The following is a 26,865-nucleotide window of genomic DNA, read 5'->3' as shown; positions in this document are numbered from 1 at the left end:
AGAAACTGCCACCTATCAAATTTTGTCCAGTTTTCACTTGTCAAAATATGACTATACAAGACCCCTCCAGTGTGAAATACATGATGGATGTTAAACATGCATCAAGTTATAAGCAAAGATATAAAACAAATGGATGTTTTCATAAAAAAAGGGTTTTTTTCCTGTTCTTATATTTGATTTATGCAAAATTTCTTTCCATAGAAGCAAGAAAAACTTGTTAGAGTAACTGCAGTTAAATTCTATGACAATCAAAAAACCCTGCAAATTTCTTGAAAACTTTCTGTTACCTAAAAATAGAAATGCTCACTTTTCACAGAAGTGAGTAAACTTGGGAATATCTATCCCTGCTGTATTTACTGTTTCTTAGACCACATTGTCTGCTGGCATATTTCAGTAAGTCAGTTCACTCAGATTTTTTCAAACATAGGTTTGTAATTAGATATAATGTCTCACCTGTCCTTTTCTTTCTTTTTTTATAAACATTGAATGTAGAGGGTTCCTTAAAGCATGGAGAGCCTTATAACGATCTTACCATTTTGGCAACAACAGTGTTTTCCTGTGTTTCCACATCTCAGCAGGTAATAACAGAATTAGAGACGTTTCTTTTAAGTGTATCACTTAATTTGTGATTAATGCATATAATTGAAGACCAAAGGAATCAGTTGCATAATTAACAACCTGTAAGAGTATAAAAAAATGAAAAAATGTACTTACAAAATTTGATCAATTTGTGATTAAAAAATGGTTTAATTTTCTAAAATTTCTGCTAGGTAATCAGGCTACTTAAAAATGTTTCATATATATTAAATCTGTTTGGAAGACTGTAGAGCTGATTGCATGTTTTCGCTTATCAAGCAGAGATCAAATTTCTTGACGTATGTTAGATTTAGGTAGGCAAATACGCTCAGCTGTAGAAAACATTTCTGCAATATTTGTAGAAATGGGGGCAGTTACCCTAAGGAATTATGTCTTTATAGCAGCAGTATGTCTGCAATTTAAGGTTAATTTTCACTGCAAAAAATGCAAAAGAAGCAGCAACAACAACAAAACCAATGAGAGTGGGACTCTCTGTGCTGAAGAATTAATCCCATTATACCTCTGATTGTTTATTCCCACTTTTCTATTACATCCTGAAACTGAGATTTCCCCTTAATGTGCTACTGAGAAGGGAAAACCTAGTGTTGTATATATACATGTATATATAATGTCTCCATTTCTTGCATTTACATTGAAATAGTTTGTGATCCAAAAGACTAATGAAAAATTTTCCTTAGAAAAAACCTGTTCTTCTAACATGGCATATGTCTTAACTGCAAAATTTATTTTAGATATAATTTGAACATTGACACAATGTGAATACAATTAGGGCACACACATTTTTAGCATTAGGGTAGTATATTCAGTCAAAATACGCTGCCTGTGAGGTAGCTGTACCTTTAGATAGCATGATTTGTCAGTTTTCTAACATGACTTCTGTATCATGGAGGCAGTTACCTAGATTTAAACTCTTCTGGTTCTTCTACACTTTCTCACAAATCTCTTTGATACCTAATCTGTCCTTACTCTCTGATCAGAATGTGTTTTACATGGTGTAGATGGCCTCTATTGCCTTATAAAATGTGCTGATTAGGAGGGTAATTGAATAGAGATTTGAATTTCTTAATTATTCTCTTCACAAGATGCAGATGTCGTTTAACATTTCTTTCAGTTGTTAGATATTTCACTCCAAGCTTTTTTTCTAGTTCTTTAAGTTGTTCTTCACTGCTCCATCATCTGAGATGCACCAACAACCCATGGAAGTACTCAGTCAATGCAAAAAACCCCTATTAATTTAGATTTTCTTCTGCAAATATTTAAATACTGTAATTAAAAAAAAGTAAAGTTTCTCCAGAATGTGTTGATTATTATAACATTTCACAGATAATTTGCTTTCTCGTGTAATTTTCATTTCACTTCTTTCCTTGTCTGTGTTACTTTTAAGTGCTTGTCATAAAAAAGAGAAATAAAGCCCCCAAACCTCTAAATCCACTTGTATTGTTGGGAGAAGAAAAGCTTGGGTGGTCTACCAGAATTACTTTTTAAAAATATTTCTTAAGCTTTCAAGATGTTGTCAAAATGTTGTCATTCCTTGGAAGAAAATTACATATGATAATGGTTTATTTACTTGTGTTGAAAAATGTTGAGACTCTTGATATACTGGGTTATTTGTGTGTTTGTATGCCTACCTGTTTCCACAATTATATTGTTTTTTCTTTCCAGAATGTCCATCCTGACAAAGAAATACTTTTTGATGTAATAATGTGTTTGTGGCAGAAGTGTAAAATGGAACTTCAGCAAATCCAAACAAGTGGAAGTGACTACTTAGAATATATCCACAGATACAAAGCTTACCAAGTACTCCTTCATTATAATGTATTTCTCTTAATATGAATGCAGCCTATTATAGTTAAGCCAAGATAAAATGCTGGTATCCAGCCTAAGTACATTTTCTTGTGGTGAAATGCAGATACTCTTCTTCACTGAAAATAGGAATTGTATATATGCTTTGAACAAACTGTGCTCCCATATGTCAGCATCAAAATATCTCTCAGTCTTTTTGTGCTGAAGTAACCCATTCTCTACCAGTGGGCCATGGTGTTAAGAAGCTAAAATAGTGAAAGCATTTGGGCATAATAAAAGAAGAAGTATTTGATATGTTGTGGCAGAAAATATCAATATATTTCAAGGAAGTTCTCTAGATAGTTGAACAAAGTGGCAAAAACCTTACAGCTTAAGACAAGGCAGAGGGGGATCAATAGTATTTGTCCCACTGGACAGAGTCACAGCCTTACCCTGAACTTTTCCTGAGACTGAGAGGCTCTTGGTGAAGTGCAGTCTTCTGAAGATAATTCATACTGGTTTCTTTGGGCTGCCGGTTGATGTTAACCGAACAGTTCCTGGAGGAGTTAATTTTGTGACCTGGTCCCTGTAATAAAATTGTTCAGAGATTCACCAAGAGGTAGTGTATGGTTACTTTCCTCTGTATGTACAACAGTAGCATTCAGGTCTCTTATACTGTTTAAGTGGGAAGATACTGGGATAAATGAGAGGCATATGATCAAATCTACTGGAAGAATTACTACACTATACCAAGGTATAAAAGTTGTGGCTGTGGAACATTCATAAACCTTTCTCAAAGGAATGGCAGGAATGATAATATTCTAAAATAAAAAAAGTCTGCTCTCTGAAGAAACAGGGGCTATGGAACAGCATAAATTCACCATCTTAATCTGGGGGCATTCAGAAAAAGAAGACCAATCCAAGAAAGGAGTTGTGTGCATGCTCATGAATATTTTTAAATAATTTTTAGTGCAAAACTGTATCTACCTCTGTAATACATAAATATCTTCCAAAAATTTGTTTTAACTCTGCCTTGATTCTTTTTCTTTCCCCTCCCCCCATTTTTAGTGGGTTCATATACTCTGGATAATAAATGAAGTAATTGAGAAGAGCAGCATAGCAGACACGAATGCAATGTTTGCAGAGATAACCTTATGTCTAACTGAAGTGTTGGAAAACATAGCTAATTCTATGAGTGAATCTAAGAAAAAAGAAGGTAAAGCTTTCAACAAACATTTGTTTTTCTTTCAAGAATGACTTTCAAGATAGGAACTTTTCTGAGTTGAAAACTTTGACAAACATAGGTATTCAAAAAATGTAAAGAGATTGTTGAGAGTGGAATGATAATTTTTTGCACAGAATTTCATCTGTAATTGGAACTAATGAAACCTGATTTTCATAAGATTTATGCCTTTTTTCCTTACGTTTCCAGTTATACCAGAGTATCCCCATTTTGAATTACACCTCTTATTACTCGCCCTCCCCAAAGGTCTATATGTGTCTTAGCCCCTTCAGAGTAGCCTCAGATCACTGATACGTTCCCTGAATATTGGCTGGGCAGAAGGCAGTACGTGCTACAGCTCATTTGGAGCATTCAAATGCTGGTTAACTAGTGGCAGGTCAAACAAAAGAGGAGAATATTGAGATCATACTGAAGCTTATGGGTTATCAGTTTGGTTTTCTTACTGGGTCATCAGCCTTGATTTTTGTATAGGAATTCAATTGTCTTTGAAACTGAACTTGGCTGACACTATTGGGATATAATGCAATCACAATTACATTAAAAACCTTTCCTTCCAAAACCTGACTAATGCTGTAAAATATGAATATTTAGACACACTTTTAGAAGTTCTCTGTTATTGTGTATTTTGGAATATGTATCATAGTTCTCATAAATGCTTTACAGTAACTAGAGAGTAAATGTTAAAGATCCTTTTAGACCATATCTAGAAACAGAAAGGAATGACAATAGTTTTGCTCTTTTGAAAGTAAAAAAATCTTGGAAAACTACTGTTCATTATAAAGGTAGAGTGGATATTATTTTTGGTGGTGTTATGAAAATGATACTGTTCTCAGGTAGACTTGAGGAATCCTTGTAGAACCACTTCTATTCTTTTTCATTCAGTTTAAATATGTCTTTTTGGAGGGAAAAAAAAACCTGAATAGATAGGAGCCATTGGTCAAAACAGGCTGACAAATAGCCAGTTAAACACATTTTTATGCTAAGTCTATTTACTAAATGGAGCAAATATAGATTTTCATATTTATGAGAAAGAGATGGTGAACTAGCAGAAATAAGCAGGCAAAAGTGGAGTGACTAGAAGGTTGTCCCTCTGAAAGGGTAAAAAATTTATTTACTTCAGCAAAGAAATGAAATTAGAGGGCTGCAACCCAGAACTGATAAATTGCTTCCTCTTGTTTTGAAAAAGAAAGCACAAGTCTGAATGCATTCTTTATAAGTGAAAATAATTTAAACTGTCAAAGTGAACATTAAAAGGTGATAATGCCACTTAGAGAAATATTAAATTGAAATAGTATATGTCATAAAAATATGACTACCTATACTTAAAAATGCTCCTGTAAGTAAAATTAGCATTAAACCCACTCTGAATTAGATAATAATAGATTCGAATTGATTTCAAAATGGAGAATTGATATGAATGCTACAGCAATGTGAGGAACTACAAAATGAGTCCAAGTTTTGCTGGCTTAGATATAATGTTGATGTGAAATATAGGGTAAATTTAAAAATGCAAAATCATTGGATAATCATTTCCTGTATTAGTATAACTGTACATATTGTAGCTATGTGTCTAAACCCCAGAAAGCTTTTCAAGTATCAATATAACTACCTCTCATAGTCAAGCACTGAAGAACTGAATTATTGCCAGACTCTTAAATTAGTAGTAGAGCTAATCAAATGGAACTAAAATTTTCTGAATTTGTTTAATTTTTATTTCTGATTTTCTTCCTATAAAAAAAGGAGAAAGAAGTGCCTCTCTGTCAGAAGATGAAACCTGTGATATCCCTGAAATACTGATGGTAATGTCTAATTTATCTTCATTAATACGATGATTTTGAATAGCGTAAGAACATTTCCAGGATGTCTCCTACATATTTCTGCTTGAAGCTTTTAATACAATTTTATATTTAGTTTTACAAAGATTGTTTCACACAATCTTGCTAGTGCAGAGGAAAAAAACAAAGATATTTTTTCAAATGAAATAAAATTTGAAAATTTTCCCTGGGTCTTTTTTATCAATCCTTTATATGGCAGAAGTTTTATTTGAAACTTTTACAGCATGGTCATACTGTTTTCTGCTATACACCCTTTTTTTTTGCCAATGTGTAGTACCAGCTTTAAATAGTTTAATAGCACATTTTTTAAAGATGGTAGAAATTTTAGTCCTTGCTTCATTTAGGAAAATATTTTGGGTTGTACTTTCGCTTCTTTGTTTTTGTAAGGGATGTATGGAATAGATGAAACGTCTTGAGTGTCCTTGCTTTGTTCAGTGTGTTAAGAGCTCAGCACTTTGGAGAATTGTCCAATCAAATGACTTACTAAAACACATTAAGAAGGAAAGATATGTATTAGTCCGAGGATTCAGGACTTTTGTCAATGACATATCTAATGCTTACACACGGAAAAGGCTTAATTCAGCAACAGTCTACTTGAAGGTGGTATTTTCTGAAAAAATAGTGTTTTCTTAACAACATCTAATGGAACATTGAAAAACTGCTTGTGAAAAAAAACCATGTTTTCAACTTAATTCCTTAAATTCAGTTTCATTCTGCTATAAGCTAACTCCTGGTAGTTTGGTTTTTTTTTTTTTTTTAGAGCTGAAGGAAAATCAGTCCTACTTGAAATTTAAAACATTGATATAAGTATATGAAAGCATGGGGAGCAGTGCCTATGTAAAGATTATTTGACAAATTTTAAACTTCGGCAGCTAAAAACTATAGCAATCTACTTTTGATAGTCTATGTTACAGTTTTTAATGCTGTTATCTAATAAAATGTGTTTATATGTGTTTTCATTTCAGAAAACTCCTACGGAACAATTACAAATTGCTTACAAAAGTCTTGAAAAAGCAATTAATGGAATGAATGCATCTCGGTTAATGACCCTTCTACCAGATGGAAAGTCAATATTTGACAACTGCTGTACAAAGGTAAAGTTTACGAAAAGCTACACTGCAAAAGAATCCATGAATAATATATTGTCTTTTGATGACACAAACGTCATATTTTCTTTATACTTAGGAATTTTAGTACTAGCAAATGTACCTTGCCTTCCTGCCCCATGTAAGAAGAGAATAGAAAAAATAAATCTCTGTTTATTAGTGTTGTGGTTTGACCCCAGCTGGTAACCGAGCTCCACACAGCAGCTTATTCAATCCCTCACAGGGACATGGGGGAAGGGTAAAACTGAGACAACTCATAGGTTGAGATAAAGACAGGTTAATAGGTAAAGCAAAAGCTGTGCACACAAGCAAAGCAAAACAAGGAATTTATTCACTGCTTCCCATGGGCAGGCAGGTGTTCAGCCATCTCCAGGAAAGCAGAACTCCATCACTCATAACAGTTACTTGGGAAGACAAACACCATCACTCCAAACAACCCCCTCCTTTCATCTTCCCCAGATTTATATACTGATCATGAGGTTGTATAGTATGGGATATCCCACATCCCATACCCCATATGGGACATCCCATCCCATACGACCAGCTAGGGTCAACTGTCCTGCTTGTGTCCCCTCCCATCTACTTGTGCATCCTCAGCCTGCTTGCTGGTGGGGGGGTATGAAGAGCAGAAAAGGCCTTGATGCTGTGTAAGCACTGCTCAACAACAATGAAAACATCCCTGACATTATCGATATTGTTCCCAGCACAAGTCCAAAACACAGCCCCATGCCAGCTTGCTATGAAGATTATTAACTCTACCTCAGCCAAAACCAGCACAAGTTGAAATAGCATTTTTCTCTTTCAGTAATAAATTATGAACTCTTTTAAGATTTCTTTACAATTTTCTTTTGAAATAATTATAATATATAGATTTCTTCTATAAATTAAAACCAGAAATACTTTTAATATTTATTGCTTGCAACGGTTTATTATTAAAATGAATTTTTTGCTGTTGATGGGAGTTCAGATTTTCTAAATATTATCATTCTACACTAATATGAATTTATTTGTGTGGATTAGTAACACAATAAAATGTATTTTTCTTCAGTTTCATCTTTATTATTGATCCAGTTTCCTATTCATGCTCAGATTTTGTCTAGTTTACTCTCTCCATTATCTCTGCTTTCTCTGCCTGGTCATTCTCCTTCCGACCGTGCTTTCTTGATTGATTGCATATTACACAGATATGACAAATTTCAGTGTTTGTCAATGTACAGAAATAATATCAGTGTTAAGAAAATGCAGTAAGCTAAGTAAAAAAAGTTTGTATTTGCTTAATTGCCACTTCCTATTTATTAGATGGACTCAAGTGATCAGAATTTGAATTCTGTTTTGGGATGTGGTAATGATAAAACAGGAACAGATAATGGTTTTGTAGCAGATTTACACCTGGAGCTCATTCAAGCCCAACATCGAGTAGCCGTGAAACTTCTTAAAATTACACAAGGTAGGTTTCAGTAAAGTTAAATAATCTTCATAGCTTGATTAGAGTCCTTTTGTTAATATATTTTGAAATATTAAGAAATAAAGGAGTATCTGCTTTTTGAAGAGGAGCTGATGTTGGGCAGTTTGTATGCCTCATATAGACAGAAATAATGTACTGAATTTGCAGAATTTAGATTTGCATGACACTAGTCTCTAGCCTCTACTCAACCAATGGGAGTTAAACTTTGCTACAAGTAGTGGATTTCATTCCTAGACAGTTTGGTTTTGTATTTTAGTTATTAACTGTTACAGCACCGATAAAGAAAAATGGGGGGATGTTCTGCAGATTTTTTTTCTGTAATCCCATTTTTCTCTCTAGAGAATGCCTTGAATATTTTATTCAATGCTCTTGGTAATTTGAATTTCTACTCCTATAAAGTTGTCTTTATATCTTTTCAGTCAGCAGATATCCCACTCTTGACAAATGCCTTCTGAAAAAACTCTACTTGTTCTCTCATTCTTAGTGTTGTTTTGGTTTTTTAAAATTAAAAACTAGCATTAGTTTGACACTGTAGAGCTCCCCTGTGCCTGCTCCCTATGATGAAACAAGAGCTCTCTTTTTCTGTGATGTTAGTATAACTACTAGAGATGTTAGAGCAGGAGGGTGGAATATTTTTAGTGGCATGATCTGTTCAAGAAATTCTACTTGAACCAAAGAGAAGAACATGAGATGGAGCAGAGCTTTACTACAAACTACATATTAACCCCTCTCACTGAATTTTTCACAATAGCACTATCAAAATAAATAACTTGCTATTTCCTTCCCACACAGGTGGTGAAGTGGATGACAGAAGTCTTAAGTCTAGTAAGTCAGATGTGAAGAATAATAAAGATTTCCACTATTTAACAGGTAAGACCTAATAATTAAGATTTTAGAATTATAATAAATTATTGATGCTGTTTTATAAATGTCTTAAAATATCTGTTTTATAGAGGCACTTATAATGAAAAAAATAAAAAGGAATAAGCTCTCCAGAGCAATCTTTTTGATGCAAAAGGCTGCGCAGAAGTTCCCTGAAGAGTTAACTAGTACTTCCCAAAGGCAGCTACTGGAGGTAATAAGAAATATCTTATGACAGAAATTCTTTATTGTTATCACAGTTTTTCATGTTCTGTGTAATTAAGTCAGGGATTACTCCTTCTTAAAAAAGAAGAAAAATGGAAGGAACTTGAGGAACAGTGTGTGTTTTTAACTTGTCAATTTTTTTCGTGAGAAGTTTCATTATAATGAAAGAATAAAGTGACCTTAAAACAAGGAAAGAGCGCATCCCCAAAATTTGTGCATACATGGAGATTTCAGGAAACCCGAAAGAAGATATAGTCTTTCTTTCTACACTTAATCACCCAGACTTTGCAGTTATGAATGTGTGCCTTGCCAAAATGTCATGCAGTTTTCCTTATTGTAACTGTCAAGATTGTTCATTTTCCAAGATCTTTAAGTTGTCTTAGAATATACTTTGGCTGGTCACTTATTAAATAAAAGTTTCGAAATTGGAATTTTGGAATTTATTTGGGCTAGAAGTTCTTCATAGTCTCATTTCAAAGTCTCTTTAAATCAATGAGAGTCTTTCTACCGAGTTTTGTACCAGCATCTGTCCATGAAAATTGCCTCCTCATCAGCAGGGCTTTAAATTTCTTTATAGCCTGTACAACAGATAACAGAATCTACAGTTTCCAGTATATAGTAGATGAAAGAGTATTTTAAACAAGAGGATACTGGAAAGTGTTTTTCTTTTAAGTGCCACAAATTTGGAAGCATGATAGTACATATATCTTTTATGTCGGAAGAATTCAAAAACTGGATTAGAAAAGATATACATTAAAAATCTCTCATATATTTGTAGAATATGTTATTTATGAATACCAGATGTAGTGATATGGTATGAAAGTTGTAACTGTACTCACCAATGAAGATGTAGAAGCAATTTCCAAGAAATGTGTGATTATCCCAAACAAATATTTGCCAAGGATTTACACTGACCTTCACTACATCTTGCTTCTGTTCACTTTTCACCAAGAAAGGTGTAGATAAAAGAATATAATATATCTGCAGCTATTTGCCAGAAAATGTAAGAATTCACTTTGTCTGGACAAACTTAATATGATCTCCTTTGATATTACATGCTCAATTAATTTTCTTCCTTGAGGTAGACAGTGCTCACTTAATAAACAGCAAAAACCCTGAAAACAACAAAACCTTTCTTTTCATGCTTTTACCTTTTTTATTGTAGAGCTCTATATAGAATTACTCATATATTTTGGTCTTTTCTACTGTACTCAGCACATATCATATAAGTCTGTTATTATTCTATAGCAAAATAGGTAGCAGTTTATTTTGAGGAGCATACAAATAACCATTTCTCATGCAGTAAATCACTGTACAGGTATGGATGCTTCTCACATTCTCCTCTTTTTTCTTCATTTCTAGACTTTATTTCTTTCCTCTATTTTTGAAGTACAGAAAATCAGTCTAACCACTGCCACAGCTCCTGCAGAAATTCCACAAATTAGGTTTTCAGCTTTCTCTCAAATAAGAGTTGATATCTTTTTTGTTTCTTGTTGGAGCTAATCACTGCTTGGCACTAGTTGCTCCAACATTATTTGTAATCATTCTCTTTTTTCCTATAGATTCTTCCAAAATGGGATATGCCTCAACCCTATCTCTTTCATACGCAACCCTGCATTCTCTAATTGTGAAATTAATCTTCATATGAAAGCTTACACCAAGTACTGTTTATCCTGATTTAGAATGTAAGACGATATACAAAAATCTGTAAAAGTTTTCTACATAGCAGTGAAATTTTCTATGATAATCTGAAAAGTATTTATGAGTGCTAAATCTCTCTGATTGTTATATTTTAATAGTTTCTCCCTTTTGTTTTAATTTAAATCATAGGCAGCACTAACTTTAATTGAGCAAGTTGAAGCTGAACAAAGTGCCTTGTATCACAGTCTCAAAGAAGTTATGAGCAGCAAGAAAAAAAGCAGAACTCCTCCTCCTCCTCTTTTACTTTCTAGATCACATTGTTCCATGACATTTAAACCAGCTCCGTTCTCTTCAGATATTCAGGTAATGTTTTTCATGATGACTGCATGAGAAATAACTAAAAAATACACAAGAGGAAAAGTTGTTTCAGCAGTGCTGTAGCATCACATTTTTCTCTGTTCTTAAGATTATGTTATTCTGACTTAATTAAGTATCCTTTTTCCCCCCCTCTTTGAGTCAATTGTGACTCACTGTTTTGATCTTCAGATTTATATGAAACTTTCTTAATGTAGTGCATCATGTTTCTTGGTGCTTCTGTTGTCTAACACTTATTTATTCCACTTACCAAAAGCTCATTTACTTGCTTGGGGGCTGATATACTCCTAGTTACCTTCTGAAGAGATGCAAGACTGTTGCATCATATGATGCAAGAAAGTACCACGCTGAAGTCTCTGTTTATGAAGTGTTGAAGTGACGTAGTTCAGGTGGAAAAGTTTACTTTCTGTTGAACATGTAGAGTCACAGAACTATGCAGATCATAAGGGATTTTAGGAGAGGTCTCTAGTCCAACCTTCTGCTCAAAGTAGGGTTGGCTGTGAGATTAGACCGGGTTGCTCAGGGCTTTATGCAGTCATTTCTGAAAACAAGAGATTGAACAGCTTCTCTAGGCAATGTGTTCCAACAGGGCAACATGTTCATAGGGAAAACTCTTTATCATAGGTACAGTTGGAATCTTCCTTGCTTCAGTCTAAGTCTATTGATTTTCATCCTCCTAGCATGCACTACCGTGAAAAGTAAATGGCATCTACTTATCTCCCTTCCTCTGCTAATCAAGTAGTTTTGTCACAGAGGCCCATCCTGGTGATCAGATGTGATTTGCCTTTGGTAAATCCATGGTGACTGTTCCATGTCCAGAAAGGGTTCAAAAAGGCTGAATACACTAGCTACACTCAAATCTTATTAATAATGGTAAGAATGCTTCTGTGAACAGTTCTTTTATAACTTGCTGTTTTATTGCAGTTTTATTAGTAAATTTCAAATTAATGACTTAGGGAAAAGTTAATCCTTTTTATCCTTAAGGAGTATAAAATAAAATTTTAAAAAATCTTTAAAATTCAGTAGTTCATTTGTTTTAGTAAATTTTCAAACTTCATTTTGTTTGATACAGGAGAATGAATGCAACATATTGGGCCACTAGATGGCAGAATATGATTACTATTCTTATAATATATTATTCTTATATATTATTATTCTTGTAATTCTTATATCCAGATAGTCTAGAAGAATTTTTTTTTCTAAAGTTATGTTGAGCAGACATGAGAGGTATTTTTAATGAAGAAATGATTAACTGGATACTTAGGATTACTAGTTTCTTAGCATAAATGTATACCCAGGATTTAATTGGACCTATATAGTTCTTGTACTAGGAGTCAAAATATCTCTAAAATTTTCTGATATTAAAGCTCTTACTGAAAATAATCTTCTCAATTTCAATAACTCCTTCTGAAAAACAGTCAGTATTCATTGTAAGACAAATTTTCTTAGAGCTCAAGAGCTCTTTCTCCAGGTGTGGAAATCAAGCAAGGCAGGATGGAAACCAGCATGGCTGAGCAAGGATCTGCACAGCCAGTGGAGCCAGGGACAGATGACCTTTGGAGAGCAGAAGGATATGGTTTGAATGTGTAAGGATGGGGTCAGAAAAGCCAAGGCAAAGCTGGAACGGGACTTGGTGAGGGACGTGAAGAATAACAAGAAGGGATTCTATAAGTACATAGGTCAGAAAAAAAAGGCCAAGGAGAGTGCACTTCCCCTGATAATCAAGAAGGGTAAACTGGTGGCGACTGATATGGAGAAGGCTAAGGTACTCAGTGAGTTCTTTGCCTCAGTCTTCACTGGCAGTGAAGCTTCCCGCTTCTCTCAAGTTCCTGATCCTCTGGGTGTGTGTGGGAGGAGTGAAATCCCTCCCACGGTAAGCAAAGAGCAGGTTAAGGATGGCTTGTTGAAGCTGATTAGCCACAAGTCTGTTGGACCTGATGATGGGCATCCCAGGGTCCTGAGGGAACGGGCTGATGTTGTTGCCAAGCCACTCTCCATCATATTTTAAAAGTCATGGCACTCAGGCAAAGGCCTCAGCTACTGGAAAAAAAGAAACATTGCTCCTGCTTTTTAAAAGGGAGAAAGGATGATCCATGTGACTACAGACTGGTGAGCCTCACCTCTGTGCCTGGGAAGATCACAGAGCAGATCCTCCTAGAAGACGTGCTAAGGCACATAAAAGACAAGGAGGTGATCCAGGGCATCCAGCACGGCTTTACCAAGGGCAAACGGTGCCTGACCAATCTGGTGCCCTTCTGTGGTGGAGGGATGGCAATGGCCAACAAGGGAAGACCGACAGATGTCATCTATCTAGGCTTCAGTAAGGCCTTTGATACTTTGTAAAAGATTGGAAAGTGTAGATGATATGCCCAATGAGCTTATAAGCAGCTGAATGGCATTAAAAGACATTGATTTCAGTAGGAGCTAAGAACATGGCTCGTTTGGAAAATATTACTGCATCGCTTCATATCTGCATTTCTTTTGCCTGATTTTAAGGATCTGTCCACAAGTAGTTTGCTGAATCAGAACCTGATGCCAGCTTTAGAAGAATACCAATCTTCTCCATCAAATAATGCATCTAGGTGCCATCAAATCCACGGGATGAACTACAGAGTTTGTGCTTTGCTATAGCTTTGAGGAATAGCGTAGCTCAGGGTAGGGAATAGGATAGTGGAGGGTAATCTGCTTTTGTTGCCACTGTAGTTGTAGTGGGTTGACCCTGGCTAGATGCCAGGTAGCCACTAAAGCTGCTCTCTCACTCCCCTCTGCAACTGGACAGAGGAGAGAAAAAAAAACAGCAAAGGATTCATGAGTTGAGATAAGAGGTGGGAGAGGTCACTTACTGATCACCATCACAGGCAAAACAGACTCTTACTAACAGGGTCAGAGCAAAAGAGTGAGAAGTAAAATAATCTTAAAAACACTTTCCCTCCACCCCTCCTTCCTTCCATGTTCTCCCTCCTCCCCTCCAGCGGTGCAGGGGGACGAGGAGTGGAGGTTACGATCAGTTGTTGTTTCTGTTGCTACTCAGGGAGAGGAGTCCTTCCCCTGCTCCCGTGGGGTCCCTCCCATGGGAGACAGTCCTTGATGGATCTCTCTGGCATGAGTCCATCCCTCAGGCAGCAGTTTTTCCCAAACTGCTGTCCCGTGGGTCACTCCTCCATGGGGTGCAGTCCTTCACAAATGAGCTGTACCAACGTGGGTCCCCCACAGGGGCCACAAGTCTTACCCAGGAAAAAACCTGCTCCAGCATGGGCTTCCCTCTCCAAGGGCTACAGGTCTCCAGCAGGACCCTGCTCCATCTTGAGGCTCCCATGGGGTCACAGCCTCCTTTGGATATCCACCTTCTCCAGCATGGGCTCCTCCATGGGCTGCAGGTGGGTCTCTGCACCCTGATGGTCCTTCATGGGCTGCAGGGTCACAGCTGCTCCACCATGGTCTGCACCACGGGCTGCAGGGGCCTCAGCTCCAGTGCGTCCTGCCCCTCCTTCTGCACTGACCTTGGTGTCTACATTGTTTCCCATGTTCTCATTCTGCTCTTCCCTGGCTGGAATTCTTTCTGTGCAACAACCCTCTGTTCTTAAATATGTTATCACAGAGGCATTACTGTTACTCCTAATTGGCTCGGCCTTGGCCAGCGGCAGGAAGTCCGTCCTGGAGCCGGCTGACATTGGCTCCACTGGACAGGGGAAGCTTCCAGCAGCTTCTAACAGAAGCCCCCCCTGTAGCCCCCCCGCTATCAAAACCCAGCCACAGAAACCCACCATACTGGTTTATCTAGTTCTCCAGCTAAATAAATTAATTGATGTTTCTAGTGCAGTTAGATTATACTTTTTTATAACTAAGGTGGGTTTTTTTTGCAGAGACTGTTTTCACAAAATTTGTACATTCTACACTATGCAGAAGTTGGAAATAGTATGGTGTATCAACAAATTTTGTTCTCATTTTCTTCAAAGGTTTCATGGTACAGTATTTTTGGCTCTGTAGCAGGAGGAAAGAATATGAAAGTAAGGTTGAATAACAATAAACTTCCAAATTCAGGAGAACAGGTAAGACAGAGGTAAAACTTGTTTAGGTCATACTCTCTTCCACTAAAAAACATCAACTTTCTAAATCTGTATATCTGACATATATTTTAATCATGTAACTGGCCAAGCATTTGACAAACTTTTTGATCTTTACACCAAAAAACTTCTAAGAATCTTTTTTGAATAATAAATTATTCAAAAACTTAAAGTTAAGCAAGTCTCTGTCCCTTCTGTTATAATTTTGTTCTTTTGAGTGATAACTAAGAAATGCAAAAGTAAAAGAAAGTATATTGTGTATTTTTATACTGTGCTTCAGACACTACTCTCTCCAGGAATTCAAAAAAAGAGAAATTATAAATGGATAAAAAAGTTATTATTTTTCTTAATTGCATAACTTCTAGCAGCCATTTCTTCTTAACCAGATATTGCCTTACTTAATTCTGACAACATGATAATGTAAGTCCTTCAATAACCTACAGGTTCAGACATGATTGACTTGTAGGTTCATGCTTTTTCCTTTCCATGCTGTGAGCACGATTGATCATGTTGACTGTGTTGGTAGTTTTTTCATTATAATTTGATGCTTAATTTTTTGAAAACTTTTTGTTTTGTTGTTGTCGTTTGGGTTTTTTTGTTTTGTTTTTGTTTTTCCTTAGTGTAGTTTTGTTCTTTTTTCTTTGGATCACATTCTGCTGTTTCTGCACAGACAAGAGAGAGTTCTGGTTTTCCTTCACTTATGCATGCTATTAGATTGTCCTCCTGAATGACGACTGTGATCCACCCAAATACTGTGATTTAAGAAGGGGGCAAAAAAGCTTCAACATATCCTTTTCAGCAGATTTTTCTGTAGTCTCAGACCTGAGTGATCATTTTTATATCTGGAAATCTTCATGGAGAGTTCTGTTCTTTGCAGAGCAGGTCCTGAAAGGACCTGGGATATCCTCTGCCCATATCTGATACAAGAAGGTGGCATGTATGGAGGAGAGCAATATGCTCTTCCTCTGGAAGCACAGCTCAGGGCCAGAATGTTTCCAGCTCAATGACTGCAAGCATGCACAATCACAGTGTGAATGTTCAAATGGACAAAAGTGTCTTAGAAAAAGTCCAGCTCCTGATACTTAACTGTTCTCTTAGGTTATGTGTTCTGTGTATGCAACAGCATTCCAGAGAAAACTGATACTTTTTTCACATATCATTTCACTGTTTTCTCATTGTTTTCAAGAACCTAGTATTACATGGAAACATTACAATCTAGATTGCATTTTGGATCAAAGATCATTGAATAATTTTTTTAACAATAAAAGTTTAGAACATGAGATTTGTTTTTGCTATGTACAGCAGGTGTAACTAGAACATGTTTTTATTGGTAGATACCAGCTGATGGGAAGAGCCTCTTGGAAATACAGGGCTTAGATGCCAATGAGAAATATGTATTTGCAGTTGCAGCATATTCTTCTGATGGAAAACTTATTGGTGAAATTGGGGAAATGACTAAGCCAATCCTTGCTTATCCACCCCTTTCTGCTACTACTGCTCGATCCTATCTAACTCAGGTAGGGTTTGAGTCTGATAATAAACACATAATTTAATTTGGTTGTAATTACTTGTTGTTACTGGTAGCTCTAAAACTGAACTGCCTCTGGTAAAAACTCAAGACCTTCTTGTGATAGGCAAAAATCATGATTTCAGCATAAAAAATCGTGTATCTGAGTAACTCAATTCTCAATTCATAATTATTGAAAATTCCATGTTAAGGGTAAAGGACTCTCTCAGATAGTTTTCTTACCTCTGTCCCTGTTTTTCAGTCTGCATTTAACTTCTTTCTTCTTTTTCATAGTTTATTTTTTCATTTTTGTGATTGAGACCACGTACTAGTAATCATCTTATTAGTCATTAAGGTATGGCATGAAAAATGTGATTGGACTTACCAGGTATCAAAGCTAACCATTTTCATATTGAAATTAGTTTTGTAATGTCTTGTGGAAGATCACAAAGACTTTTTCAGACCTTCATCATAATTTTCTGTGTTCTTAATAAAGTATATTTAAAATAGAATTTAACATGGAGAAAAATTAAATTGTCTAGCCCTATAGATAGATTGTGGGGAATGATTAGAGGATTTCCTAAAATATTCCAGAGTAAGAATTTGTGCCTACTTGTTTGGCTTTGTTTACATCCCATTATCCAGAGAAGCAGGGCATTCTGCACTATTAGTGAAAGTAAAATAAACTTAGATGAAATAATATGCTTTCAAAAACTGCAACACGAGACCTGTGAAGTATTCCACAAAGTGAACTTAGATCCTTGGTCCACAGTCAAGAAGCTCTTTTGCTTTCTCTGATGCTAAATCTGAACCAAACTAATATTAATAGAATCAGATTATTACTACATGTGTTTTATTAAAATATGCCAGAATATTCTTAGAGAAATTGTATTTTTTCATGTTGGGGGGGAGTTTTAAAACCTTCATTATACTGTAATCATATCTGCACGGTTATTTGATGAACATGTCAACTCGCTAAGTTTTGTTTGTTTGTTTTGTAGGTAGCCTATCAGACTGGAAACTTTAGGTTAGCCAGAGAAGCATTTTCACCAGTGTGGGATTATTTTGTTTTAAATTCTTCTCCACTGCCTACCAATGCAGCTGTTATTTCTGCAAGTACTAATTTGACTATATCTGAAAAAAGGTAATTGGTGAAAACAAAATTAAAATAATAGTTAATTATAGATATGCACATTTTATTTTAAAGAGTTCCAGGTTGTGCAATTTTGCTAAGGCTTATGAAAAGAAAAACATTCTGAAAAAAGAAGCGTGAAATGTGTTATAAAAATATAGTGGTTTATAATTAGCAGAGGATTTTTGCTATTTATGGAACGGCTAAGATTTACACACCTAATTCTTTATAATGACTGCTTTCTTAAGATAATTGGGAAACATATAAAGTGGGTGCTAGTTTTGTGTGATGCATTTTCATATGCAAAATGTATAATATGCACTGGGTTATTAATTTTTCGATTAAGAGAGCAGTAGAGTTCAGAAATTGTGAAAATTTTGTCAAGAACACCACTCAAAATAGGTAAATGCTTGCTAATTTTGTTTTGGAGTGGCTATATAATTTGCCAATAACCTTTGCATATAATAAAAGGGCTTTAGAAGAGATATTTAAAATTAATTCTTTTATAAATAAATTTCAAATGTTCAACCATAATATTACAGGTTTTTCATGATGACAAAGCCCAACTAGAAGTTTTGTGCTTGCATTTACTGAAATTCAATAGATCCAGAATCAAAATACATCAAAACTTAATTTACTCCCAGATAAAAGATATTTTTGTTAAGTAATAAACATGAAATATTGTAATAAAATAATTTTAGTTGTAAGTCAACTATTTGTTATTTTGAAAATTAATTAACATCCAGTAGAATTGAACACAAATAATCATCTTCACTTGTATGTAATTCTTTTAAAACTAATTCTTTCATTAGAAAAGTTTTGGCGAAGTTGTGGAGGAGGTACAGAAAAGTTTCACAGCATCTCTGTTTCAGTTTGACAGACTGGCTTAGTCTTGAAATTGTAATGACAAGAAGCAACTTTATTGCATGTGTATTAATAGTTCTTGAATGTTTCAAGAATTAAAGAAATAAAGATCTTTGTTTTGAGAAATAGGTATTAGAGAGATTTCCTCTAAGCTTTGTCAGAATACTTCCATTTCCTCTTTACGCACAGAATAACCAGTAATCAGCTATTCTGAGACGTAGCGAATTTTGTCTCTGTATTGTTTTTATATACTTGCATCAGAGTCCCTGGTTTTCTCATGGCAATGCTGTTTGGTTGCAACCAGATAGCATAGACTTTGTGTGTTTTGATTCCTGTTATGGGAGAAAGTAGTGTGTCTAAGTGTATTCTTGTTATTCCGGGCTCAGCCAGACCACTGGTATATATCCTGTCTGTCCTTCAAGTGCCACCATGTGTCTGATACTAGCATACAAATTGACTGAGGGTCTTGATGTTACATGCCGTGGCAGCATTTGGGATTTACAGGCAGCCTGCAGACTGCATTGATGCAGGCAGATAATCACTAGACATCCTATTTCATGATTATGTAGTTTTTTAAAATCTATCCCTGGCCTAGGCAACAAAGCAGGAATGCAACTCTGATTATTGTGCTGGTTTTTTGCATGTTTTTCATTAATATTTTTTTCATAAGCAGTTATTTTTTCTTTGAACACACACAGCTCTAGAGATAACATTTGAATGAGTCTACTTTCAGATAAATCAAATGAAGACAGAAAATTTTAAATAGATGTGCAAAGGAGTTTCAGGGATTTTGCTTTTCTGACAGTTATATCCAAGCCTATTATTTTTTTTTCTTTACAATTAACATGCAGCATCAGACAGTTTCAGTTTTACTGATTAGTAGCTAAGAAATTGGACTAGCCTGAAAGTACACACGAACTAAAGAAACAGCAGAGGGAGCTGGAAGGAAAGAAAACCTCTTGTTTCCAGCCAGAAGCCCTGTTGGTGATATCTTGGTAATGTCAAGTATGTGAATGTGTCTATTTGATCTTCCTTCTCGAATTTCAGTCTTTTTCAAGAAATGCAATCGGGGAGAAGAAGGAATTTACTTCTTGTGCTTCAAAATCATAGGATTTTTACTGTAACAAAAATATTAAAAAAATGTAACAAGGACAAACGCCTCCCTGGCCTCAGGGAAGAAAAAAACCAACTAAAAACAATCGGACAGAAAAGCAGGCAGAAGAAAAGAAATTCTTTTGAGTCTTGTAATACAAGACATCACTTGCGTAAAGGAGTCTGTTAGTGATACTTAGTAATGGGCTTCACAGCTGCATGTATCATTGACAGAATACAGAAGATTAATGTGTAAAAGGAGACAGCAAAAATAAATAAGCTGTAGAATCCCAAGTTTTCAAAGAAAGTTGAAAATAGGTTTCACTGGATTACATGAGAGAATAGTAGAAAGTGGACAGCAATTTGAAAAGGAGTCATATTATTTTTATTTAGTTTTTTAGAAATGTTAAGCTATTTTTTCAGTTTAACGTATAAATCTTATTTCCTGAAGAAGCTGTAGTAAACCTTTTGGTCCATAATTTTAAAACTAAAGACTCCATTTTCGTATAATGTGGTTTCAGGCATGTGAGGATCTGAATCATAATTAACATGCTTTTACTGTTCTTTTGCTCTTGTATTTTGTAGGTTACGTTTTGAAGCTGTATCTCAGACTTCTCCTATTACCTTGTACCTCTTTCTGAGGAATATATTTGCTGTCTCTGACATTGGTGTCATGGAAGGAGCACTCTTCTGTGATTCAATCTCTTCCAATGAGATATTTTATAAGGAACAAGTATGTGTGGTTTAAAATAATACACTGGATTTGATTTTACTTTTTGATTAGCTTTATTTCGTCATTGCAAGATAGATGTTGCAATCTACTAATCCTATATTCAGAATACTCCACTTACTGTGGGTTATATGGTCTTTCTTTCTGAACTACTTTAGAAGGTGTTGGTTATTTGTGTCCTGCTGGAATGATGGTTTCTGAATCAGTTATTGCCTGATCCAAAGCCCACTGGTTCCTACTGAGAAAGAATTTTCCTTGACTTCAGTGGTGGTAGATTATAATTTAAGAAAGAAATATAATAATTGTTGCTTTAGTCCTACTAAGATGTACCTTGAATTTTTAATTTTAAACATTTCTGCTATTTAATACATATATTTTAATTAAGATTTTACTTCTAACAGGATTTCATGGTTTTAATATACTAATTGTCTTCTACCTTGTTTCAGACTTCTTTATGGTATAATGGCATATTAATGACCAAAAAACTCCTTTTTTATTTGGATAATCAAGCTTTTCCTTCTGTATTATTACATTCCTGTTCTATTCTTTTCTTTTCTGAAGTACTTCTCTTGTAAAAAATGCAAGCAGTTGATTACTCGGTGATTTTACTGGATCTACTCATGCTTGCAAGGACTTCAGCAGATGACTTGAAGGGATAGGAAGGAATTGTTATCCTTCTCTTACCTACTCTGAGAGGTTAGCACGTGAAATTTCCACTCCACACAGGCTGAGTTTGTTAACCAGATTTTGTAAATTATATGAGCAAACTCAGAGTGCACGATTAGATCAAGAGAAATTGTTTCCTTTAGAATCATGAATAATATCACATTTTTAATACACTTCTAACAGGTGTCAATGTAAATTAATTTTTAAACTTTCATCTTACTTGCTGCTTATGCTGCTTTTGAAACTGCAGTAACATTTGTCTTCTTCCACTCTCAAATGATTTAAAGCAACAGAATTCATATTTAAATCAAAAAGTGTTTTTCTTTTACAGGTTGCTAGATTAGCAGAATGTGAAACAATGACTGTGGCAATTGAACTTAGCAGCTGGTTGAATGATGCAAGTTACACCCTGCAGTCTGTTGTACAATGTTATGGTCTCCTTGCTCCACTTATTTATCACAAGATTTCTTCAGTACCAGTAGTTCAGGTGAGAGCATTTTAAGACAAAGCAGCTCTCAAGCCATGCAGTTACAGTGATTCAAATTAAACTTATAATAGAAAGTACAGTGGGAGAGCTAAATATCTAGGCTTCGAGTTCTCAATAGCTGATGAAAGAAAAGTCTTTTATAGTTTTTTGTGTCCCCAGTGCATATATGTTCAGTGTAGACTGCACACATTCTGGTCTCAGGTATAACAAGGGAACTGCAGAATATTGATTGTTTCTTCAGGATTATTTGTTGGTATTTTAAACTATAGCAGAATCTATGATGTAACTTCTACTTGAATGTTATTTGCAAATGGCAATTTGAGGAATTTGTGTATGGGGTTTTTTGTTTTTTGGTTTGTTTTTTTTTTTTTGAATGTTTGCTTCATATACAAGTTTCTTCTTAAAAAAAGAAATCTATTCAATGTTTTGTTAATGCAGTCTTTAGTTTTCAGGCATGTGCTCCTTTCCAGAGGCAAGCACCTTTTCTTTGAAAACAGAGTGCCTGAATCCTTTCCTGTCATTTCTGAAGCAGCAGATGTGTTTTTTAGATTCAGCGAGGATACAGTAGAAAGGTGCAATTTTTTCCTCCTCTAATTAGGTAGCTTTGTTAGGGGGCAGCAGTAAGAGCATGTTTGCTCTGTGAGAAAGGATGAGGTAACTGCACTGCAGACAAGGCACAGACTAGCAGCATCTGAACATGGCAGACAGAGCAGGGCATGGGTAAGAGGATCCACTGACAGTCCAGAGAAGGTGAAGTTATTGGGCTTGCCTGGGCTCCATCCATGCAAAAAAGTCAGGAGCTGCAGGAGTTGGAGCCAGAGACTGGAGACAAGGCTACAACACAAGTCTGAGGTCTGTCCAGGAGAAAGAACTGAAGACCAGCACACCAATACCACAGCTCAAGCAGGGACTGAAGACTTGTGTTTAACTGGGACTCTTGGGCCCTTGAGCAGAAGATATGAGGGGATGTCTCAAGAGAGGATGCTCAGGGGAGAACTACTGGAGGACAGAGGGCCCTGAGAAGTTTTTAGAAGAATGTTTAGAATAAAAATATAATCTATTTAATTAGGGGTAGCCTCTTTCTTAAGAAGTTATTGGCTGTCATGACCTGCTAAAGGAACAGCTAGCCACTGGAAATGGCTCCTGTTTCAGATTTCCTAATTTAAGTGAAAATAATTTAGTCACATGTTCTTTTCATATCTGATAGACAAAAATGGTGCAAAGAAGTATTTTATTTTTACAGCATACAGGAAATATTTTAATTTCATTTTAAATTCTGACCATTTCGATATCTTTTTAAGCAGTCCTCCAGTAGGAGTAGTATGTCATCTCACTGAATTAAGCATTCTTGGATTTTATGTTAGTTAAATCAGCAAAAATATCTATCATGTATCTGTAAATTTAACATCTGTGATTTTATGTGAACATGTCATTTATTCCAAAGGGTTATGATTGAAATCTTGACACCGTTAAATTAAATGGAAATTTTATTATTGGCACTTGTAGAGCTAACATTGATTCTATCCGTTAGATTTTGAAGTATTTTTAAAGTTCACCATCAAATACAATAAACTGTACAGAGGTACAGGCTTGTGAGTGTGTGGCAGACTCCAAACTTTGTTTTAACCCTTGTATTTACAGATTCTCATTAAGTGCTTGGCTGTCCTCCAAGAAATTCCAAGTGATATTTTGCAGAGGAGACAAGAAGGATGTTATGAGAGTATTCAGCATATGATAGCTTGTACTTCATTTTATACAGCAAAGGTATGGCATTATTGTGCTTAGAGCTTAATTTGAGATACAGCTCTTGTCATTTAGAGAAAAAAATGAGATTTAGTAAGCTGGCCTTCAGAATGATATCTTAGAGAACCAGCACTCTTAAATAGTAAAGGTATACAAATATTTATTAGTATGTTTGTATCAGTGCATTTTATATAATAATAACATTTTGACTTTTTAATATTCATTTGTTCAGAAAATAGACTGAAGCTATTACTCCATGACATCAAATCTATATTTTATGTCATTGTGTGTATTTTTACATTTAAGGTAGTACTATTTTCAATAAGGCCTATATGTAATATATGAGTTTAAAAGTCTACTTACTGCAAATAAGCCATATTTGTAGTTTTAATCAGATTAACATTTCTGGTTTATTTGCTAATTAGATACGAGAGATTTTGTATTATTTGTCTCACATGCTGGCAGAAATATAAACACTTGAATTTTAACCACAGTATATATCTGTAGATGACATTTATGATTCAGATACTCAATCTATTTAGTGAGATAAGGAGAAAGATGGTACTGGATTTTTTTCCTCAAGTACAGAGACATGCTACAGTTAAATTACTCACCATCATAAATGTATGATACTGAAAAAGTCAGCTTTCCTCTAGCTTTGAGTATGCCTCAACTAAGAGCTCATACTGAAGCTGAGCTGTGGCTAATGGTTTGAGGGATTCCTGTGTTGGTAATTCTTTACCCTGGTCTTATAGGAGCTAAATTTCTGTGCTCACCTCACAAGACCAGATCAATATCAAATGACCCTAAAAATTCTCTGCAAGAAGACCCAGTTGTGTGAATCAAATATTTCATGGCTGTGAGGCTGAGAGCCAAGGGCAATGCTATGGCTGGCAGGCCAGCACCTAGTAGTCAGGTTCAACCAGGAGCCCAGATTATCAGGTGAGTTCGTAATGATGAGGCAGGTCAGAACTGAAGCTGGAAAGTCAGTCCACAGGTCAGGCTAAGGTGTGGTAAGTTTAGATAGGACCAAAAATAGCCCAGCAGGCTGGTGCATCGGAATAGGAACAGTCTGAGATCAAGCTGAGAAGTTGGTCTATGGGTCGGGTACCCAGTCCAGTGAATCCATTGCCAGGCCCAGGCATGGCTTGGACCAAGTTGGAGACCAGCATTCCTGATACACAGGAGCTGGCAGGGACTGTAGATTTAGGCTTGAGCTGAGAGGGAGCTCCTGGTCCCATGGGGGGGGTTGGGGGAGGGGCACCCAGGTGGATGCTATAAAGGCAAATAAAGCCTGTTAGGAACCTTGAAACATTGATAAAGTGTTTGTTTGTTGTTGGATTCCTCAGCTAAGTGACTGTCACTTATGTTGCTGATTTTTTTTCCTTAGAGGTAGCGTTTCAACAGAATAGCATACAGAATAGTAAACAGAATGAGTGAATTACAAATGCTTCTGATTAAATCACGGTATATGGTTTTCTTTTGAGTTACAGTCAGCTCATGTACTGTACTCATGTTAAGGTAATCTATACACTTATTTAGTATTGCAAAGGCAAACATCCTTACTTGAAGCTAGCTTGCATATAGTAGAAAGCACTTGGGCCTTTAGAGCTCTATCTCAATAAGATAAAGCCATCTAAAAACATTCCCTATACTGTTAATTTATAAATTTTGTAACTTAAAAATAAATGTCACCACTCCTTTCACTAATACAGTTGGGATTTTAAAATGTGCCCTTGATACCAGAGAGGTAAATGAGGATCATTTAGTTACCCTTTATGTTCTTTGATAGCAGTTCTGCCTGAGAACAGGGAGAGTGTCAATCACAGAAATAGATACTTCCATTCTCTGAGGGATAGGCTAAGCAGAAATAGAACACATAGATAATATATCTGCAATTCCAATTATTTTACAGGTCTATAGTCTTCATTTTTTAATTAAAAGAAACTTGAGTATTAAGTAATTAATTTCTATTTCTAATATTCATGCATTTTGACAATTGTAAGTAGACAATAATGAAAAATTACATGTTATGTAAACACAAATATATATAACAGATGATTCTTTAATAGGTACTACGTTCATGGAAAGAATATGGACTTGCAGTAATTATCATTAACTATGGGAAAAAATTGTTGGATTCCTCACCAACAGTCTCACTCTGCTTGTCTGGAGCTATGAAAACTGAAGAAACACACACTAGCAAAGAAGTAAAAGTAGTTGTTCTGTTTTTTACTTTTTATTTTCTCCAAATGCTGTATTGTATTATTTTGAAGACTAGATTTATTCATTTTTTTGTTTTAGAATCATAGAATGGTTTGGGTTGGAAGGGACCTTAAAGATCATATAGTTCCAATGCCCCTGCCATGAGCAGATTGCTCAGGGCCCCATCCAACCAGGTCTTGAACACCTCCAGGGATGCAGAGTCTACAACCTCTCCGGGCACTTCAGAAGTGATTGTATGGAAGAAGAGTTTCCTTGCAGAATAAAAGTTCCCAAAGTACAGATGAAAGGTTTCTATTTAATTGTAGCCATCTTTGTTAAGATCAGGATAAAATTGCAGTGTGTACAGGATCTTGTTGAACTGGAAAGGGGTTAGCAATATTACTGTTCAGAGCCAAGAGGCTTCTGCAGATGCTTATACAAGCATCACTAAATGATCTTCACATATAGTTTCCAAGAATACTATATTAGACAGAAAAAGAACAATTAAATAATTGTTTAAGTAAAGAAGAGCAAAAATACCCCAAGTAGTGCAGAAATTTAGCATTTCACTTTGTGTAGAAGCTGCTTGAAACTGAGTCTATAGGTGTATCTTAGGAATTGTGTGGACTGAAAAACATATCTGAAAGGAGGAAGAACTTCCAACCTCAAAGACTCTAGCTCTTCAATTACAAAGAGATGCAGCAGGTTGTGAGGATTTCCTGCAACTGAGAATCAGAGTAAAATATTGATTCTCCATACTGTTCTGGTTTTTTTTAAAACAATGTTAAAGGAGATTTTACTGAAGAGGAGATTTGAAAAAGAGGTAAGAAAGTAGAATAAATGAGAGAGGAAGAAAGGAAGCAGTGGGGGCATGAAATGGAGATATATTAAAGAGAGACAAAAAGTCAATTGGCTTACAGGGAAGAGTTTCTGTAGAACACTGGTCAAAATTTTGTCTATTGTTTATTGCTGAGTTTGTGTTAGCTGCTCCCAGGTTCATACCAAAAAAGAGAAAGGTATCTAAGATCATAGGAACAAACAATATAATATCTTCATCCAAGTAGGGCTGACTGAAAAGTATATTTTTACCAAATTAAAAAAAGAGAAGAACTTTCTTTCCAAAGAACGTTTATTTCTTTTATTTCTGTAGGCAGTAAGTAAACTAAAAAAGATTATGTTTTCAGGAAAATGGCATGTTTTGCCAAACCAAAAACCTGGCAATGATTTATTCTTGATTAATCTCTG

General features: G+C 35.5%; 1 protein-coding gene and 1 long non-coding RNA gene across 5 annotated transcripts in view; one reads left to right on the top strand and one right to left on the bottom strand.

Moving 5' to 3' along the window:
- Window positions 1–26,865, top strand: part of CFAP54 (cilia and flagella associated protein 54) — a 108,178-nt gene that overhangs the window by 19,701 nt on the left and 61,612 nt on the right. For 3 of the 4 annotated variants that reach the window (XM_039378218.1, XM_027732275.2, XM_027732274.2), the window contains exons 13-28: window positions 493–578; window positions 2,260–2,394; window positions 3,448–3,595; window positions 5,363–5,421; window positions 6,423–6,551; window positions 7,863–8,010; window positions 8,821–8,898; window positions 8,982–9,103; window positions 10,945–11,118; window positions 15,087–15,179; window positions 16,529–16,711; window positions 17,703–17,845; window positions 20,375–20,522; window positions 21,517–21,672; window positions 23,314–23,436; window positions 25,488–25,631. In XM_039378218.1, the coding sequence (XP_039234152.1) occupies window positions 493–578; window positions 2,260–2,394; window positions 3,448–3,595; window positions 5,363–5,421; window positions 6,423–6,551; window positions 7,863–8,010; window positions 8,821–8,898; window positions 8,982–9,103; window positions 10,945–11,118; window positions 15,087–15,179; window positions 16,529–16,711; window positions 17,703–17,845; window positions 20,375–20,522; window positions 21,517–21,672; window positions 23,314–23,436; window positions 25,488–25,631 (2,069 nt within the window). The remainder of the gene's footprint in view (window positions 1–492; window positions 579–2,259; window positions 2,395–3,447; window positions 3,596–5,362; window positions 5,422–6,422; window positions 6,552–7,862; window positions 8,011–8,820; window positions 8,899–8,981; window positions 9,104–10,944; window positions 11,119–15,086; window positions 15,180–16,528; window positions 16,712–17,702; window positions 17,846–20,374; window positions 20,523–21,516; window positions 21,673–23,313; window positions 23,437–25,487; window positions 25,632–26,865) is intronic. The other variant, XM_027732276.2, reaches the window with a different exon arrangement.
- On the bottom strand, window positions 389–14,395 carry LOC120322575. Its single transcript, XR_005562362.1, has 3 exons — window positions 14,360–14,395; window positions 2,832–2,965; window positions 389–678 (listed from the first exon to the last, which is right to left on the bottom strand). It is a non-coding gene; the product is annotated as an uncharacterized LOC120322575 (long non-coding RNA).

Source organism: Pipra filicauda, unplaced genomic scaffold (genome assembly GCF_003945595.2).
Source record: "Pipra filicauda isolate LSUMZ 115617 unplaced genomic scaffold, ASM394559v2 scaffold132_size2486313_pilon, whole genome shotgun sequence".
Classification (NCBI taxonomy): Eukaryota; Metazoa; Chordata; class Aves; order Passeriformes; family Pipridae; genus Pipra; species Pipra filicauda.
Note: the sequence above shows the minus strand (reverse complement) of the source record. Positions and strands in the feature narration are given on the sequence as shown.